The 19,962-nt window shown below is 37.1% G+C and overlaps 2 protein-coding genes across 5 annotated transcripts; both read left to right on the top strand.

The window, feature by feature from the left end:
• Positions 1-490: 490 nt before the first annotated feature.
• Positions 491-8,427, top strand: LOC121768024 (transmembrane protein 64-like). 4 transcript variants are annotated; one of them, XM_042164364.1, is made up of 5 exons: positions 491-2,124; positions 5,025-5,261; positions 5,354-5,571; positions 5,825-5,987; positions 7,508-8,427. In XM_042164364.1, exons 1-5 carry the CDS (start codon positions 1,888-1,890, stop codon positions 7,802-7,804), a joined length of 1,152 nt encoding a protein of 383 aa, XP_042020298.1. In that variant the 5' UTR covers positions 491-1,887; the 3' UTR covers positions 7,805-8,427. The 4 variants fall into 4 exon arrangements, with proteins under 4 accessions (XP_042020298.1, XP_042020300.1, XP_042020299.1 ...); XM_042164366.1 differs by having other exon boundaries at positions 495-2,124; positions 7,626-7,802; XM_042164365.1 differs by having other exon boundaries at positions 495-2,124; positions 7,464-7,619.
• A 5,119-nt stretch (positions 8,428-13,546) lies between these two features.
• Positions 13,547-18,279, top strand: LOC121767665 (AT-hook motif nuclear-localized protein 1-like). Its single transcript, XM_042163997.1, has 5 exons — positions 13,547-14,526; positions 15,327-15,394; positions 15,664-15,795; positions 17,212-17,373; positions 17,711-18,279. The coding sequence occupies exons 1-5, from the start codon at positions 14,121-14,123 to the stop codon at positions 17,933-17,935; spliced, it is 993 nt and encodes a 330-aa protein (XP_042019931.1). The 5' UTR covers positions 13,547-14,120; the 3' UTR covers positions 17,936-18,279.
• Positions 18,280-19,962: the final 1,683 nt, after the last annotated feature.

Genomic DNA, 19,962 nt, shown 5'->3' with positions numbered 1-19,962 from the left:
AAATCGTACGGTGGATCAGGTTCCGGTCTGTGCGATTGATCCAACAACGAGCAACGTCGTTTCGTGACTTCAATCCTTGATTCTAACTTCAAAAAACCGGCCAACAACCGATCAAGTTTGAAATTTATCGAATCCAGAGTCAGAGTAGTACAAGGTTCTGGCTAGTCAATACCATCAGAAATATCTTGCGTGCGTTGAGGACCTAAACTCTCCATTCGTCCAACACTAGATTGACTGCGCGACGTGCCGACCAAAGGATCGGATGCAGGGAGATCAAGAGGTATACCCCACTGCGAACCAGGTTGTCCTATGAGTTCCGGGATGAAAGCACCAGATGATACGTTGAAACGTATCAGAATGGATGACCGGCGGCAGAGAGCTCGACGGTGAGTGGTAACTGTACGCGAGAGAGATTCTTGTCGTGCAGTTGGTAGAAGTTATGGAAAGCTTTTGTGAAGAGACGTAAATTTGGGAAATAAACTTATCATTCAATATGTGCAAACGTTGACAAGTTCCCCTTTTATAGTCTAGGACCCTAGGATGATTCGACCTCCTACTTCCCGGGAAAGAACCACAAAAAAAATCCGAGATGGGGCTTATAAGTACGCCCGACACTTACAACATACTAAATACTGAAATAATAGAAATACTAAAGTAGTACATCATAACTTCTACACTACTCACTTCGACACACAATCGACGAGGCGATTGGGAGGCCGAGTCTTCCTCTTTGGACGCCCCTTGCGTGGCTCTTTTTGAAGCCGATGAGTGTCCATGTCGTTTGTCTGCTAAAGATCAGCATTGTCCAGTTGCTGATGTATGTCAGGCTGCGACGTTCCCATATCACAACATTACTCCGACAAACTTGAGTTCTCTATCAGGGGAATTTTGTTGGGGCTACTAAATTACGATTACAAAATACTCTCTCCATTCTATAGTAATAGAGACGTTTCTTTTTGATACGTGATTTAAAAAAATTGTGTTAAGTAATTCAAGTAAAGGAAAATAAAGTAAGAAATGAAAAAGATAGGGTGATGGAATAGAGAATAAAGTAAGAGAAAGTAAAGTAAGAAAGAATAATGTGTTGACTTTTGTTAAAAAATGAAATGATGAATCTATTAAAATAGCAAATTGACTCATGTGGAGCGAATGGAGTAATACATCAAATTATAAAATATGTATATCAAAACTTTAATTTTCAGTTAGATTTAGTTCAAGAAGCAAATCGATCATAACCAAATTCTGAAAAAAAATTCAATGAACCACAATTCCGGAAAAAAAATCTTCAAGGAACCAAAAATATCATAACTAAAATTCCGAATAAAACAATTACTATAAGGAACCAAATATCCGAAAAAAAATCTTCAAGTAACAGACTGAATGACTATAAATCTTTGGCTGACTTCTGCTGAGTATTTGTGATGAAGTGTAAAATTTGCAAGTAACAAACACACCTAAAAATGAAAAGAAACGATAAGAAATACACAGTGAAATAAAAGCAAAATATAATCAAAGTAAAAGGTGAAAATTTCATTTCAAACACCGAAACGGCCACTTGTTTCGTCATCATTCTAATTTCTAAACCAGCAAGTCAGCAACTACACACAGAAAAGCTTGCCACGTAATCTCCGATTTTCCCTCTGTTTCTCTTCTTCCATCACCGCAGAAATACATTCATTCATCTTTCTAGCTCAATTTATATTAACCCAAAAGATGAAAAAAGTTTCACAAACGGCTATATTTTTACCAATGTTGCGAAACCCTGAATGCCCCCCCTCTATCGGTGGGGCCCCCAAATTCTCATCTTTTTCATTGCTGAATAATTGGGACTGTTTAGGTTCTATCCAATTGATCAAAATCACAACTGGTTTTTGATTCGGGTTTGTGATGACTTACAATAATGCCGGCCACGGCGATCTTAGGATGGATGTGGATTACGTGAAATTGGCGGTTGGCGTGGGCGGTGGGGCCCAGTGCCTGAATGAGGCATCGCCTTCTTGCGGCGGCGGAGGCCAGTGGTGGTCCTGGTTGTGGTGGTGGGCGAAGCTTCTACTGGTGGCTTTGTTTATTGGGATTTTGCTTGCGGTTTTCTTGAAATGGATCGGACCCTTCGTCATGGAGAAGGTTAGGTTTCTTTTAATTTGGGTCTGTTTCTATTTTGGGGATTTATGTGCAAATGAATGCATACATTTGTTTCTTTCTCAATTATAAGTTAGGTCTATATTTTGCCGTGATTTCATTAAGAAATTGCAAGCATTTGCACCCAATTTATGTATGTGTGCTTGTGAGCTCTTTGTACCAATTTGGAACATAAATTTTGAAGATTCAGGTGCTTTTGTCTAAGAATTACTCCTTAATTCTTTAATCATTGGAGAGGCTAACTTGTATATGCAATTATTAAGTTTATTGTTGTTGGTATAAGGTATGATGATTGGTTGTTGTTGAAAAAAACTGGATGTGCTAGTGTATGTATTTGGTGTAATCCATCTTGTCTCTTCTTTACTTTTACCCATTTCATGTGCTGGTTAAAGTATATGCATTGTAGTGTACCATTGCATTTTGGGTTTCTTACATCTTAACTTACATTCATTCAGTTAAAAGTCTGTTTTTTTGCTTACAAGTTACTACAATGGAATTCATAAGTACATGATGATGTTAAGCTGGGGATGATCCATCTGTTGTATTCTCTCTCCTATAATCTTCTAATATGCAATTCAAATTGCCATTATGCTTGTACTATATGTGCCTAAGAGGCTAAGCTCAAGTGAGAAATCTATACATAACTTGACTGTTTTCATGGTTTTAGCATCTGCTTATCATTCCATTCTTAGTAATTCCATTTTTAACTTAGTGAGGTGAATCAGTTAGAGCATCCACAACCGTGCTCTTGCCAGCGGCACGGTTGTGGGCCCGGGCGGTACTATTCATGCCTGCTCTCTGGCAAGAGCACAACACCCACAACTGTGCTCTTCCAAGGACGAGCACAATTAATTTAATATTCAGTTAAACATAAACATTTCTATAATACTAAAATTCATTAAAAAATCACAATAAATATTACAAAATACAAATAAAATAAAAAAGACATAATTAAAATCCTAAAAATTAAAAATTACATAATTAAAATACTAAAAACCACAACTGTGGGTGTTGTGCTCTCTGGCAATAGCACAACACCAAGTGCTCTTCCGCAAGGACGAGCACAATTAATTTAATATTCAGTTAAACATAAACATTTCTATAATACTAAAATTCATTAAAAAATCACAATAAATATTACAAAATACAAATAAAATAAAAAAGACATAATTAAAATCCTAAAAATTAAAAATTACATAATTAAAATACTAAAAATTAAAAATTACATAATTATTGGCTAATATTACCCGAGGAAGACTACTCATCCGGCGGCAACAATCCCAATTATTTTTGGAGACCCACTATCATGCCCTCGTGCGTTTGAAGTTGCGTGGGGGTCATAGTTGACCTATCGGCCATATTGAGTTGGGCCAAAAGGGCCCACAACGAGTTGTTCGGGGGTGGAGGTGGAACATAGGGTGCGGGTTCGGGGGCGGGGGCCGATGGAGTCGCGGAGCGCCGGCGCTCGGCCGCCGCCTTCTTCCTTCCTTGCGGTCGGCGTTGGGAACCGCTTGGTCCGGCGTCGGGGCTACCCAAGTTAGCTCCGGCGAGTAGGCTAGCCACTTCTTCGAAGGCGGAGTCGGATAGGGATACCGACCTTAACCGTTTGGAGGAGCCGCTAGAGGAGGATGTTACGCCTCCCAGATACCTCGGGTGGAACCGCGTTTCCTGCCAAACGTTGAGGTACTTGAACGACTTACCGTTCATGGATTGGTATGTGCTCAGCGCCGCAGTGATGATGTCGAGCTCGCTCCGGCCGCTCCCGGCATTCCGCGACTCTTGGAGGAAATAGCCATTGAACTTGCCAATTTCGTCGTTGGCTCGGCCGATGCAGTTGCGCACCATACTCTCGTTGCGCTCGATCGTTCCCGGCGGCCGGTTTGCATTGTACCGGCGAGATACGCGCCACCAAAAGTGATGCCCGATTGGTTCGTGCCAACCGCCGCATCTTCGGAGATTTCGAAGTACGCCTTGAACAATTTATCCATCTCCGCCGGCGTGTACGGTGTGCGGACACCGCTGCCGCGAGTAGGAGCTTGCGGAGGTTGGGAGGGGGCGGTCGGCCTAGGCTCCGGTGTCCACCCGTATCGTCCTTCGGAGGCACCTTGGTCGTCGATTGGGTATGGACGGTAGCCACCCGGAACGGCCGAATCTTGGGTTTGAGGAGGGGCCGAATATTCCGTTTCCGGACTAGGAAACGGTTGTGAACCGAACCATTCGGGGTTCCAACCGTGGGAGCCCGTAGGGTTATCGCCTTGGCCGGACATAGTGATGTTGTAGGGTATGAGAGAATGAAGATGAAAATGGATATGAGAGATTGAAGATGAGAATGGAGATGAGAGAATGATGATGAGAATTGTGTAGTTTGATGTGAATTTTTGGGAGTGAAATTGGGGGTATTTATAGATGAAAGTGTGTATTTTTGGGTAAAAAAAATTAAAAAGTGGGAAAAAACGGTTATAAACGGATATAATTTTTTTGGGAAGTGAATTTTTTTTATCGGTTTTTTTAATTAAAAACCGATTTTAAAAAAATTTATTTAAACCCAACGGCTATGCCGTTGGCGAATGAGGGCGCGCCACGTCAGCTGCTCGCTGGCACGAGCGCAGCGGTGGCGGGTGGCGTCCGTGCCAGCGGCGCGGACGGCGGTGGCGAGCAGCGCCACCGTTGCGGATGCTCTTAGAGCTGATGCATTGTAGTGTATCAATCATTCAATCCATTTGTTCAAATAGGCAATTCAAATTGTCATTATTCTTGTAATATCTGTGCCTAAGATAAAGTGTGAAGTGTGGATCTAACTAGACTGGTTTCACTGCCTTGCATCTATTTTTCATTTCATTCTTTACTAGCTCTAATTTTAACAAGTGTTATCTATACTTTTCCAGGAGATCATACCATTAATTAATTGGGAAAGGGAATCATTCAGCACAAAGCAGCTAGGATTTTTAATATTTTGTTCTCTGGCAATATTCCCATCCATCCTTTTACCTTCTTCACCGTCTATGTGGCTTGCTGGGATGACTTTCGGATATGGTTATGGATTTTTGCTGGTAGTTGGAGGAGTCATATTTGGTGTCTCTCTTCCATATTTCATTGGTTCACTTTTTTACCACAAAATCCAGGTATTGATGAATATTTGTATCATGTGTCATTCTTTACTGTTTCATACTCACAAACACCTTCCAAACTTAATGATCCTTTTCCTCACTTGTAGGTGTGGCTAGAGCGATATCCTAAGCGAGCTTCTGTGATAAGATTGACTGGCGAGGGAAGTCTGTTTAATCAGTTCAGAGCCGTAGCACTTATTAGGATTTCTCCTTTCCCTTACATCATATATAACTACTGTGCCGTAGCTACAGATGTGAAATTTGGTCCTTACTTCTTTGGGACACTTGTTGGGATGGTGCCAGAAATATTTCTAACACTTTACACGTTAGTTCTCTCCCTCCTTTTGCCCCTCTTTGTTTATCTTCAGTGTGCTGTTAATGATATTTGGGATGTACCCTCTTGCTTGCAACGATGCATATTTGATGTCTTATATACTTTGAACTATGGGTATTCCTCCAATTCTACAATATCCATGCTTTCATCTTTGTCATGCGTAATCTGTCTCTAGGATTGACATGCTGCTTGGCATCTTGGGATACAAAATTACACATCTAATGTGCTCTTGCTTTAAATGCAGTGGAATTATAATACAAACTATAGCTGATGCTGCGGATGATCGGCAAACTATGTCAGGTCCTCAGATTCTGTTGAACATTGCTGGCTTTTCCATCACCGTGGCAGCGACAGTGCTAGTAACATTGTATGCGAAAAGGCGACTGAAGGAACTGCAGATGGAAGAGGTGCTAGTCTTGCAGTAACACCTCACATTACATGTGGCAAGATTATTGCTTTCTATTGCAATTATATACCACCCGTAGCATATAACGAACTGTTTCATCATCTGGTGAGTTTATAAGTTGGCTCCTCATTCTTTTGAGACTCATCTACCAGGAGGGGGAAAGTGATTTAGTTTAGTTGCGCTTCCACCACATCTGATGATATCGATTCTTGCTTCCTTCCTTACCCTCCCATAGTCCTCGTTCTCTGCTTTTTAAGGGTTATGTTACAAGAAGCCATCCAAGCTATTAGAGCATTAGCAATGGGGCGCCCTTAGGCGCGCCCTATGCACCGTCACGTCATCATTTTTATCCTCCTACCTGCAATGGGGCGCCCTAAGGCGCGCCCTATGCATTTTCTTTTATTTGAATATTTAAATAACAATTGTGATCCGAGTTGAAATATTCAAGATGCAAAAATTCAAAATATAAAGTATAGGACCAAAATCGTAAAATGACATATATTCAGGACCAGTTTTGGTCTTTACTCTTTAGAAAACCATATAGTTTGATTGCTCAAAGGGTGAAAGTGGTAGCTAGACTTATGTGCTTATACATTGCATATTGGCATGGGTTTTGAATATCATTTTTAGCATTTTTCATGTTATTTTGGTAAAGGGCTTAAAAAACTAGAACTCAAAAACGTGGTTAATGGAATTGAAACTCGGGATTTGTTGAGGAAAGTAGTCTCCGCTCTCCGATAATTTGGCCCATGACCTATCTTTTTATATAATAGCCCATTAATAATGAAATCTATGAGCACATCTTTTAAATTTTAAATTAAAACTATTTAATTAGGGCAACTTGAGATTTGACATTCTACCAAATTTATTCTGTATGAATCCTGTGTTGGTGATCTTGATTTTAGACTAGACGGATCTAACTCTATTTAAAATTTCATACAAGTCGTAATTTTGCATCATTTAACTTAAATGGCTGCACTCATCCGGATTCAAGATATAAATATAAATTTAACCAAATAATAAACCATGCAAGTCAATTTTATTAATTCGAAATGTCAACCAAAGCAGCTAAGTCCGCTGACGCCTACACAGTTGCGTCATCTAATAAGTTAAATTAATCCACTTTTTGCCGATACACACCATTCCACGAAATTTCATTCCCTCAAATTATAAAGCCAAGAAATATCCTATTGCGTGGATTACATCCAAAACTGATGTGTTACGATTAATAAATTAGGCAATTAAATTTCTTGGAAAATTTACTAGTAGTGCTTGGTGACTAATCAAACTGTAATCTACAAAATAGGGACATAGACTCCTTCACCAAAACATAAAGCTTTCTTTAATTTGCGTGTAGTGCAAGAACGTAACCTGGTTATGAAATTTGGGTGGCTTCTCATATTTCTGTTTTTCCTAATTTTCTGCATCTCACTGCATTTGTATGGATTTTCTTCTAGCCCAATTTTCGTATTTGCAGTGCTTAACATTATTATTTCCTTCACAATTATGAAATGCGAGAAGGAATGTGCGCAATATTTTTATGAGATTATGGCTTTTCATGGCTTGGTGTATGATGAAGAAGATGAGGAAACGATAGGTGAGCAAAGGAGCAATATTGATAGTGATGATGATTGTGCAGAATCAGATACCTCTGTGGGTTATGATGTAGCAATAGAGGAGTCAGCTGATGATGAAAAAGGAGATGGTGATGAAAATGTAGAGAGCAGAATTGAAGAATTTATAGCTGAGACGATCAAAAGGTGGAGAAAGGAATTGCAGTTAATTAGATGGAGAAATGTATTCTGCAACCAAAAATAGTTGAATACAATGAGTCTACCATTTGTCGCTCCACTCGAATCGTGAGTCTTGACCGTTGATTTGCGAGACTGTTACTGATGAGTCACTTTAACGACCTCGGTGTCTCATGCTCTCACACATTATATTTTGTTTGTCTCACTATCTGTGAAACGCTCTTGCTTCTATCTAGAAATCTCGCTTCGATCAGCTCTTTCTCTTCCTACGTGAGTTTGAAGTGAATCTTCTAGTCGAGGTTATCCCGAAAAGTGTGTATGCTGAATCATAACTATGTGGCTATGCTTCCCAAGTCGGAGGAGATTCGGACGTTCCTGTGTTTAATCCGAGTTTCTATGAACTACTTCAGTCCGTCTATGGATTGTGGTGACGGTGGTCTTTGCGGTGTGTTGTAAGCTCTGGGTGGATTTTAGTGGTGTTATTCGATGTCTTCCATATATATTTTTGGTAAAAGGGTGTATCGCTAGTGCTTTATGTCTATGCGATATTGAGCTACTTCGATCTGATCTGTAAATATCTGTTGTGTTCTTGCTTAGATTTTACTTGTACTGTTTAAATTGGTACTCTTTTTTTTAATTCGGTATGTTGTAGTGAGATTTACCATCTCACTATATATTGACTTAAAAGAGGTCTTGACAAAGTGAAATCAAGTGAGTCTTTTCTTTGATTGGGGTTAGTGTGCTCATATTTATTCCGTTTGATATGAATAAAGTCTCATGTATTTTCTCATTCATGCAATATATAAGAATCGGATTCGCCAACTTCTACTAAAATGTAACTTCTACTAAAATGTAGAATATATATTGGATGAATGAGAAAATACATGAGTTGGCCATTACAATTTACAATGACTCGATTAAGTGATTAACTAATAATTTAGAATATTAGTAGTATATCATTTGCATCATTCCATACTATGTATTTTGTTTCATGTATAAACATTAATCTGTTTTTTTGTATAACTTACTAAAATCAGTTTATTGGGCCTGGATACATACCATAATTCAGGGCCCATAATATATATGAGAGCTCTATTAATCTCTTCGGTTCAATTGAATTGCATTGATACCAATTTAATTTGAAATTAGACGTCCATTCGGCATAAAGCATAATTCAAATTTTATTCAATTCGGACGATTATACAATTTGGAAGGTGGGTTGGTGGTTCAATTTTTCGAGATGCTACAACTAAAAACAAGATGTAAACATTAAATAACATTAATATTAATGAAAGACTGTTCCGAAATATATTAAAATAATTTATGTGTGGATGCAACTCACCCTCATTAAATTAATTTTTTATCAGTAAATAATTCTGAAAAAGGATGCATCGTTCTTATCTAAAACTACTTTACTATATAATACTGTATTTTATTTATTTATTTTTGTTATTGATGAGAAGTTGCATAAAATAAATTAATTGAGAGGACTAACTATTTTATTTATATAGGTGTCATCATACTTATGGAGTTGCATATGGGTTCCATACATATTCTGCCTTGGTCAATACGCGTGGTCCCCTACAAACCTTGCACATTTAAAATAATATATAATATAATTAGGAAAACTTGAAAACTACTGCTTTTGTAAGATGGAAATAATTTAATATAATTGGGAAAACTTGAAAACTACTGCTTTTCTAAGATGGTACAACTTTGCTTAATTATGAGCTTTAAATAAAATTTTAAAATTGTTGCTTGCATCTTACTGCTATTAATAAAGCAAAAGATTAAACGTTATTATATTTGCACGCCAATTTAGATTTTTGCTTGGCTTGCTCCATTATTTGATGAGTTAATTATTAGTTAAATTATTGTAAGTGCATAAAAGTCTAAGGTCGAGGCCAGCACAAATTTTAAAATGCCATTTCGTTATCTTATAATTGAATATTTATTGTGAAAAAAAAAAGGATTCTTGGTTGTGAAAATTACGTCAATTAATAGAAGTCATACAGTTCAATGAAATTTCAAAATCATTGAAATGAAATATGGGAGTAAAGATTTCAATATTTAGACCAAAATAACGTAATATTAAGTGGAAATAAAAAGGTAAAAGTATATGTATGTCTTTAGGAATAATAAATAATGCGATCTCATGCTTTGTAACAGAGAGTTGTCGAGAACAAATTTCATCATTTTCCCATTCCTAAACTAAGAAAAGAAATTAGTAGTATAGTTCGATATTTTGTTTAGATATGAAATAGATTAAATTTTGTGCAAAATCAAAACTAACACATAAGAGCATCTCCAATAACCGGCGTCACCACCGCAACGCCGATTTTTCGCCGACGCCGAACCATTGGAACCGGCGTCGGCGAAATCGGCGTCGCCATGCCGATTCCCGCGCTGACGCCGGTTCCGACGCCGATCCTCACGGGCGCCATTGTGCGTCCCGGATCGGCGCCAAACCGGCGTCGGATTTAATTTTTTTTTTATTATTCGAATTTTAAAAATTCGAATTTAAAAAAAATTTAAAAATACTATTTATTTATAAAAATTGTTTTTAATATTTAAAAACAATTTTTACAAATAAATTTATACAAGAAATTCGTAATAGCCCATATATATTTAATGGGCTTGCGAATTATGAAACCATTCTAGGTTGTCTCTCTTTTATAGAGACATCCTTGAATGTTTTATGTTCCACATTCGATGTGGGACAAAATCACTCTAGGTAGTCTCTCTTTTATAGAGACATCCTTGAATGTTTTATGTTCCACATTCGATGTGGGACAAAAACCACTCTAGGTAGTCTCTCTTTTATAGAGACATCCTTGAATGTTTTATGTTTCACATTCGATGTGGGACAAAAATCATTCTAGGTTGTCTCTCTTTTATAGAGACATCCTTGAATGTTTTATGTTTCACATTCGATGTGGGACAAAAATCATTCTAGGTTGTCTCTCTTTATAGAGACATCCTTGAATGTTTTATGTTTCACATTCGATGTGGGACAAAAATCATTCTAGGTTGTCTCTCTTTTATAGAGACATCCTTGAATGTTTTATGTTTCCATATAGAAATATTGTACTTTTTTAATTGTACTTTTTAATTTTGTACTTTTTTTAAATTATTGTACTTTTTTTTTAAAATTAATGTACTTTCTAAATTTTAATAGTATTATTCGAATTTCCCGTATTTGTCTCGTAAATTAAATTCCGTATGTTGATACGAGTGTAAATTAAATTATATAATTGTTATTAGTGATGTGGATAGGTAGTGTGAAGGCTATGTGAGGGCTATTTGATGTCCAGTTGATGTGGCAGGAGAATTGTAGTGCTGATGATGTGGCAGTGTGAAGGCTATTTGATGGCTATTTGACTTCCAGTGCTATTGGAGATACTCTAAGTCAACAAACTACATCCACATAAGCATGATCCTTAATTGAGTTTAAGTGTTTAACTAAGGTCGCATGTTCTGACATAAATGAGCGAATTTCAGACGATTTACATTTATTGGTATTAGAAAAAATGTAATATGGCTTTTGTTTTATTAAGTTGTAGTTTTCTGCGAAATAGTAAGTCCGCTCATTTATTTAATGATCTATTCTATTTGGACAAATGCATAAAAGTAAATATGTTTAATATAGTCCCAAGCTCATGTGTTAATGTCAACATAGCCAATAGCATATTGGTTGATTTGAATAACCCTTTAAATTTATAGGATTGTACTTAAAAATATCAAGCAAAATAAAATGTCTACTCAATTAGTGCACACTCAATTAGGGCAAAAATTTAATAGATTGGCTCGATTTTTCAGTCTGATTAAGATTGTCCCAAATAAGACTGACTCGGATCTTTATGGATTGATCATGTTTGACAACTACTCTCTCCTTATCATTTTAAGTGGAGCAAGTTCAGTGGAAAAAAAATAGCGTAGTACAATAATATGTTTATTCTAAGAAATGTATTATTTAAAGTGAGATATCATAAAAAGAAAAAAAATATGTCGCTTAGAATGAGACCAAATGAGTAATTCGATATTTAATAATGAAGATTTTGATCAAATAAATAACATTACAACAATAAAATAAAATTAACTCCCCAATTTATGTAATAGGAGTACAGTATAAGTATAACAATAGTTGAACTAATTAGAAATTCAAATTCACTACCCTAATGAACTGTAAAACATGCTAAAAAAATTAACCTAAAACTTAGTGAGATGAATCAATTTTCCATCTTTGATTTTCGATAGCGAGATATTTTATGAAAATTATAGTTAAAATATTTTGAGTAGAAAATAAAAATTAAGGATATTTTCTAAAAATACTAAAAGTTGGGGATATGAAATAAGATCAACACTCTAAAACTAATAATGTCACTATAGACTATAGTTCAAATATAAGAGCATCTTCAATTATTTACATTAAATTTATATTTATTTTATTGTAAGTATCACATCTGATTTTATTCCAATTATTTATACTAAATTCAAGCTTAAAGAATATTTTCTATGCACTTACTTTTTTTACTCACAAAATATGAAAAGATGATTTGAGTTTATTATAGTGTAAACCTAAAAATGGATATATTGTACTCAAAAATCTAAAATGAGATAGGTTTTAGAGTACCATTAGAACTATTTACCAACTCTTTTTACATTTTAGGGTACCACTGGAGATGATCTAAGTATCCTATTATGTTATCCAAATTGTATTTTAAAAACTTCATACAAATTTATTATGCCTAATATTAGTTTATGATAAGTTTTTGTGAAGAAATTAGTAGTATAAATTTATATAGGTTCTAACAAAATACACTTAATTTAGCATATTCCTAACTTAACTATATGCTCAAACTATCACGTGAAAATTGAAGAATCTAAAAGAGCATTAACACGTTGTATAAAGACGCCAAATAATATGTGTGCACAAAGTTGTAATACACCACACATGCTGACAGTATACGCACTTACGAGTAAAATACACAAATACACACCAACAAACGATTCTCCCCCAATATAATATAGTTCAAATTTTCTTCCCTATATATTTTTTTTTGCATTTTGTTCATTATTTTCAGCCCAATTTTTTTTCATCCATTTTCTATCTATTTCCTTTTTTTCGCTTTTAAATTAGTGTATTATAAATTTTCTTTATCTTGACAATGTTTTTTAAATTTTATATAATTTTTTTGAAAATCTCTTTCCAGTTCGATGAATATAACGCAATTTTCGACTAATGTGCTAATCAAGTTATAAAAAATTACCACCTACGGATTATGGTATTCTATTTTTTGCAACGGTTCATAATTAGAATATTTAATTTGTGTAGTTTTAAAAAATTAATAAATTGGTATTGTCTAATTATTTGTGAATTTGTACTATATTATATAATTATAAATTATTGTAAAATAACAAAGAATAAAAAATAAAAGAATTAAAATTAAATGAATAATGATAAGTAAAGTGCTCGTTAGTACATTGTGAATATGTAAAGCATGCTTTTTTACTATTGGCGAATGAGAGACCAGACCAATCTAGCGAATGATTCCCGGTAATAATAAACTCAATTTGACTTTCTCTTTTCTTTTTATAATTTCATCATCTTATAAATTATGGAAAAATATGGTAATTAACTATGGCTCAAAATAATGAAGGAAAAGAGCTGGAATATGGCTGAGATTTTAAAATTGATGACTATTAGCAACTGGGGTTTTAGTTATTTCAATATTTCCTATTTGTCTTCTTTTCATATTCCTTTTTTGTCTTCATTTGGTTCCTATTAGTATTTAATTAAATTAGCCATTGATAATGTATATAATCCTTATTTCTCGCTTTATTTAAAAGAGAGTGATGGTTGTCTTCATGCCTTGGCAACCTAATTTCACTTTTCCCAACTACAATTACTTTATTTAATTTCTCTCATTTTTTGTTTATTTTAATTTTCCCCCAACCGGACTCCAAACCATTTTATTAACCAAAATACATAATTTCCTTGCTTCAAATAATTAACAATTAATGTCCCCAATATTTAATGTTTTCCTAACAATTTTTAAATTGCAATTCGGACAATCTGAGAAAAGTTAAGAGAACCTAAATTGGCTTTTTTTTTAACTTCCTAAAACCTCATTTTTTTCCCATTTTTCCCATCACCAAACCTTTTTCCCTTCTAAATCTCTGTTTTTTCCTCCAAAAATCCAATCTTTCTCCCTGAAAATCATTCTTCATCTCCAACAGTTTTCTCCCTCATAACCAATTTTTATTTTTAATTTTTTCACAACTTTCCTTTCTCTCTAATAGCTTATCAGAGTCCAGAAAAAGCTTGTTTAAAAATAATGAGATTTTGAAGAAAAAAAAATCTGATACCAACTTGCTTACTAATGGAAGTGAGTAATACTTTGAGTGGCAGCGGAGTTACAGTGGTGGGATCAGATGCTCCGTCGGACTACCATGTGGCCCCCAGGACCGCCGCCGAAACCCCCCCTGTCTCAGCGCCACCACCCGCCGCCGTGACTCCGCCGCATCCAGCTTCTGCAACTCCTCCTCCGCCGCCGCCAGCAGCGGCCGTGGCTGGGACTGTTACAATCTTGAAGAAGAAGAGGGGAAGGCCGAGGAAGTACGGCCCTGATGGGTCAGTTGCTGGAGCTCTCTCTCCGAAGCCGATTTCTTCCTCTGCTCCGCCTCCGGTTATCGACTTCTCGGCCGTCGCAAAGCGCGGGAAAGTCCGGTCTGCTATCACCTCCGCTGCCAAGGTTCAGATGCCCGTGATGGAGACTGAGAGTATGGGTGAGTGCGTCTGTGTGTGTGGTGCATGCATGTTGATGGAGTTGGGTTTTATACAGCGATCTGTGAGGCTTATGTTGTGTGCTGTGTTGTCTGAATCCGACACTGGAAATCTAAGCACATGATTATTTGGAATTTAAGTGTGTGGGGCCTGTTGATAGATTGATCCAACTGTGATAGGTTTGGAGGAAATGGCTGGTTTTCAAAGTGTGGGGAAAAAGGGAATCTTGAAATAATGGAAGTTACTGAGAGAGCCCTTTCCCTTTCTTTCCCTTTTGGAGTTGGCTTCTTGAATTAATTGACAGTTGCGTTCATTTGCTGCACGGGACTTAATTTATGGATTTTTTTTCCTTTTCTTTTTCACTTTTCTGGAATAGGGTTGCTTTTTGAATTGTTGCAATGTAATTGGTCTTATTTGTTGAAATTCGTTATTAGAAGCTTCAATGTGGGTGTATTATCTTGTAATTTTTGTGTCTGATATTTAAGGAACTGGACGTTGTAGCTGAATTAATTTGTGTAGTGGAAAATGAGAACAATTAGTGGTACTTAGTTGCCCTTTTTCTCTAAAATTCTGCTGATGGTAGTTATCTATATGAAACTCATTCGTCATTCACCTGCCTTGAGCTGAAGAAGGTGCGTAAAAATTCGAGTGATGGTATTTGATTTTGGTGGTTTTTCCATCATATTTAATTTTGTGTGACACACTATATGTTGGATTTTGTGCTGGTGCAAGGAAATTGATTACAGAAAGCACACATTCTAGATATCTTAGTTGCTGATTGATGCTATCTTTGATTTTGTAGGTGAATGGGTTTCATGTTCCGTTGGTGCTAATTTTACACCTCATATTATCACGGTCAATGCTGGAGAGGTAAAAGGGAATAAATACTCTAATTTAGTAGATATATACTTTGTCATCATGTTTTCCTTGGCATTTTAAGTTCATATTGATCAAATTATCTCTCACGACTCTCTAGAGTACATGTACCTGCTTGTGATTCTTTACTTACAATGTTCTCATGTTTAACCAAAGTTTGATCGTTGTTCAAATAGATATAAGTGTGCATGTCTTATCTACCTATTCCTGCTTTTTTGATAGCTTATTTTCAAACAATCCATTTGTATCTTTATGGTTTACAGGATGTCACTATGAAGGTTATATCGTTCTCTCAGCAAGGTCCCCGAGCAATATGCATTCTCTCGGCTAATGGTGTAATTTCAAGTGTAACTCTTCGTCAACCTGATTCTTCCGGTGGTACATTGACGTATGAGGTACTACAATAGTTTAAACTTTCCTTAGTTTACTCTACTAACTGAAATATCTCTTTCAAAACTATCTATGCATTAACCATTTCTAATATGTGGAGTGTTACTGGTAAAGTGTTTTCTTCCAAGCATATTTATATTTTGAATATTTTACTTGTGTTTCTTGGACGCCATCTCTATGGAAATTGGTTCTGATTTTAATAATTAAAACTTATCTTTTTCCTACTTTTTAGAATGCCTTTTTTATGGCTTTGTCCTGTTTGGTTATGAATTATTGTTGTTGAGTCAACTTTTGAAAAGAAATTTCATACCTGATATTGAGATAGTTCATGTTAGTCCTATTTTACTATATCTAGCTTATGTTTAGATATAACTGAAGTCTAATTTTGGGTTATAAGCAGAGTTATTTTATTTTCTAAATATCTGTTTCTGAAATACGTCATCAGAAGCTGTACCACATCTTAAGTGGAGATTGATTTATGATTTGTTTTATCTTTGTCCTTGGATTTGAACTAGAAAAATCATGGAACTCAGTATTATGTTTTGTTGTTTAGTTTTGAGGAATAGAATTATTATAAATTATTAATGATTTTAATGACTTCAGTATTAGTCTATTAGCAGGAGAAAATATTAGCACTTCCTGTTTTTAATCATAGGTTGACATGTTTCAAGATAAGGAGATACAGGAGTCTATTTTCTGATAACCTTCTGATTGCCATTTCATTCTTATGTTATGTTAGATGGGAATGCCTTGATATGTTATCCTGAACTAGTCTTGTGGTTTGAATCTGATTTTTTCCCTCATTTCCCGTGTCATGCATTTCTGTGTGCTGCATAAATTCTTCTATTTCTTGACCTTAAATGTAGCCTTTAGTTGTTTCTGTTTTGTTGCAATAACAAAATACTATTAATAGGATACTGAAACCACCGTTAAATGGGTTTTCTTCTGGTTACACACCCTAGCTAGTTGTGTCTAAGTCCATAATTTGTTCTTTTGTCAAGGCTCTACTATTTATAAGTACAATGTCTGTTTGAATCAGAAACTTTTTAAGCTAATGCTACTTCCGTTGAGAAAACAACATAGGCATCTCAAGCAGTACAATAGTTTGACTTTCCTTAGTGGAATTCGTCGGATGTTGGTTGTGTGACTAAAGCCTCTCAGGAAACACAAAAATTTTACAAAAATGTTTGTCAAGTGTTCAACAAAGGTATTTGCCACGTTAACTTGGACGAAACAGTTTATACAAGTTTCAACAATGTCTGTTTTGATATAATGCTGTTCTAACAAAAGCAATGTCAAGAACTGACACTTCAAATGTTTATAGTATTTCACAAGAGCTTAGCTCGTTCTTCTTCTCCTGTAGATGTTAGTCAGTTGTCAGCAACCAATATATTTTTATCGCTATTTGTTGTGCTGACCAGGGTCGCTTTGAGATACTGTCGTTGACTGGCTCATTCATGCCCTCGGAGACTGGAGGAATGAGAAACAGATCTGGTGGCATGAGTGTTTCTTTGGCTAGTCCTGATGGGCGTGTCGTTGGAGGTGGAGTTGCTGGCTTATTAGTAGCCGCGAGTCCTGTACAGGTATGAGCAGCTCGAATAGTGAATTTCTAGTATTTACATTTCCATTAGGCAGCGTTTACTTTTTGACAATTAACTTTAGATAGATATGAATAGTGTAGACTAGTCCATTTTTACTAAGATGGATTGGAACTATAAATTTTTCCCTCGATAATATCTGTCGTTTGGGTTTGAGCTAATTTTGTTTGATTCATATACCCTTCAAAGGTAAGGATAGGAGAAATCATGTACTATCAATTATGAAAAGTAAACGCGCACTTACTGTGTAATCTTTTTCTTAGCAGCTACATAATTTTTTGTTCATGTAACAATAATTTTGATTTCTCGTGTTTTGCAATAGATTGTAGTGGGAAGCTTTCTCGCAGGCAACCAGCTCGAGCAGACAACTAAGAAACAAAAACCAGACTCCTTGGCTATTATACCTACTGCTGCCATACCCATCTCCAGTGCAGGGATGGAAGACACTTACCATACATCCCCATCGTTTCGTGGGGATAGTTGGTCTTCGATGCCCCAAGAATCAAAGAACAAGCCTACTGACATCAATGTGACTTTGCCCGGTTAGAGGATTCTGATTTCTTATCGACCTCATCTGCATAGTATTCCTTTTCAAGGAGGCTCCTATTTGAGGAATCTTGTCTCTTAAACGCTCGCCTTAAACCACGGCGTGTAGGCCAATTCCAGAGAAAGGTTCATGTATCGAATTAGTGCATTAGTTGCGCTTGTTTTTTTCCCAAGCATTGTATCTTCATACTACAATTTATCCTTTTGAGTTGAACTCATGTATCGTTTGTTGTAGTGTTGCTCTAGAATCTCTTCTTTTTAGTCTGTAGTTGCCATTGTCTTGGAGTTTGTTAGGTGGGAAAAAAAGGTTAATTTGTTTGGGGCAAATGATTGCCTTAACACCAATTTTTATCTTTGGTTTATATTGTTCACTTAGTCGCAAGTTAATTTTTTTTTCTTGTAGTAGGAGTACAACTTTTCTACAAGTAATTTGGTTTGGGATAAAATTTCTAGTTACTATGTAGTACTAGTTCAATATTGATTTTTCTGATATAGTTAGCTGGTGGTGATTTATCTATGATGATTTGGGCTTTAGTTCACTACAGGTACTTAGGCCATCCGTAACGCTGTCTTTTATCCGTCTCTTAACCGTCTCATCTTTTAACTATTCATGGGCCTTATTGTACTTTTCACTCCATCTCTTAGCTAATAGCGAAGAGACAACACTTGCAACCCTCCATCTGTTATCCGTCTCTTAACTATCTCATCCCTTAACTATTCATTCAATTTCATTTTTTATTTTTATTTCCAACAAATTCAATTAATAAAAACACACTTCATTAAATAAAATAAAATTACAACTTAAATTTCTAAAAAAAATACATAATTAAATTCGTGGCCAAAATAAATAAAAAAGACATAATTAAAAATACAAATTTATAGAAATTATAAAAACTACTCCGCCGGCGAATCATCCCCTGAAGGCGGTGGCGGTGCACCGAATGGAGGCGGAATACCAAGTTGTCCCGCCAGATACACAATGCCGGCATGATGGGCTAGATATTGGGCGGGCGTCATCAGGGAAGTGTCCCGCCGTCGTGGCGGTGAAGTACATGGACATTAGGGAGGAGGGCGGCCATTGGGAACCCGCCTGGCTTGATTCGTCTCGGCCCCTCCTCCCTCTAGCCGCCTTCGCCGCCTTGGTCCCTTGCGGTCGACGCCGCATACTGGAGAACCCCCCCTGCATCGTCTGTCGTGCCCTCAACCTCTTGCGAGGCAACCTCTTGTGCGGCGCTGCATGAACCGCCCCCACTAGATGAGTATTGGCCACCAACCGTGTGCTTCATGCGTTTCGAGGTCGATCCCGTGCTGGACTGGGCCGGCCCACCTTTCGACGTCTTTGACAGCCTCCCAAACATCGACATGTTTGAATTCTTTGCCGTTGTCATCGAAATAGACTCGCAAAGCCGATCTCAGAATGTCGGCTCCAGTGGCTCCGCTTTGGTAATGAGCCGCTTCATTCTCATAGATACCGCAAAATTTTTTGACATCTCTGTCGACTCGGTCAAAATGACTACGGAGCATCTTCAATGTGCAGCGGCGGGCCCCTTTGGCTTAATCTCGTTGTAGGCCTCGGTGACCTTTTCCCAAAAGCACTTCCGGGATTGTTGATTCCCGACGATGGGATCGTACGAGACGCTGATCCAGGCATTGTACAGAGCCATCCTGTCCTTGCGGCTGTACGGATGACGGCCTACATCCTCCTCCTCGGCCGCCTCCTCCTCTTCCTCCACGGCGTCGAATGCCCTGGAGCTTCTACCGCCTCGTCCTCCTTCCGGATTGGGTTCATCCGGATAATCCTCCCTAATTTGGGATAATCCCTGCGAATACCTCGGGGCGGAGGGACGAGCGTATGCATCCACATCAAAATGGGGTGGTTGGTACCCCGCCGGCGCCGACGAGCCTGGGTGCCCGGCGTCGACGAACCGGAACCACCCAAGACATTGTACATGCCCCCAGTCGCCAAACGCGTTGATGTCAAACCCGCTGGAGCCGCCAGAGTTTCCATCGTCGGACATTTTGTGATGA

Source organism: Salvia splendens, chromosome 15, assembly GCF_004379255.2.
Source record: "Salvia splendens isolate huo1 chromosome 15, SspV2, whole genome shotgun sequence".
Taxonomy (NCBI): domain Eukaryota; kingdom Viridiplantae; phylum Streptophyta; class Magnoliopsida; order Lamiales; family Lamiaceae; genus Salvia; species Salvia splendens.
The sequence above is the reverse complement of the archived record's forward strand: the minus strand, read 5'-3'. Positions and strand labels throughout refer to the sequence as shown.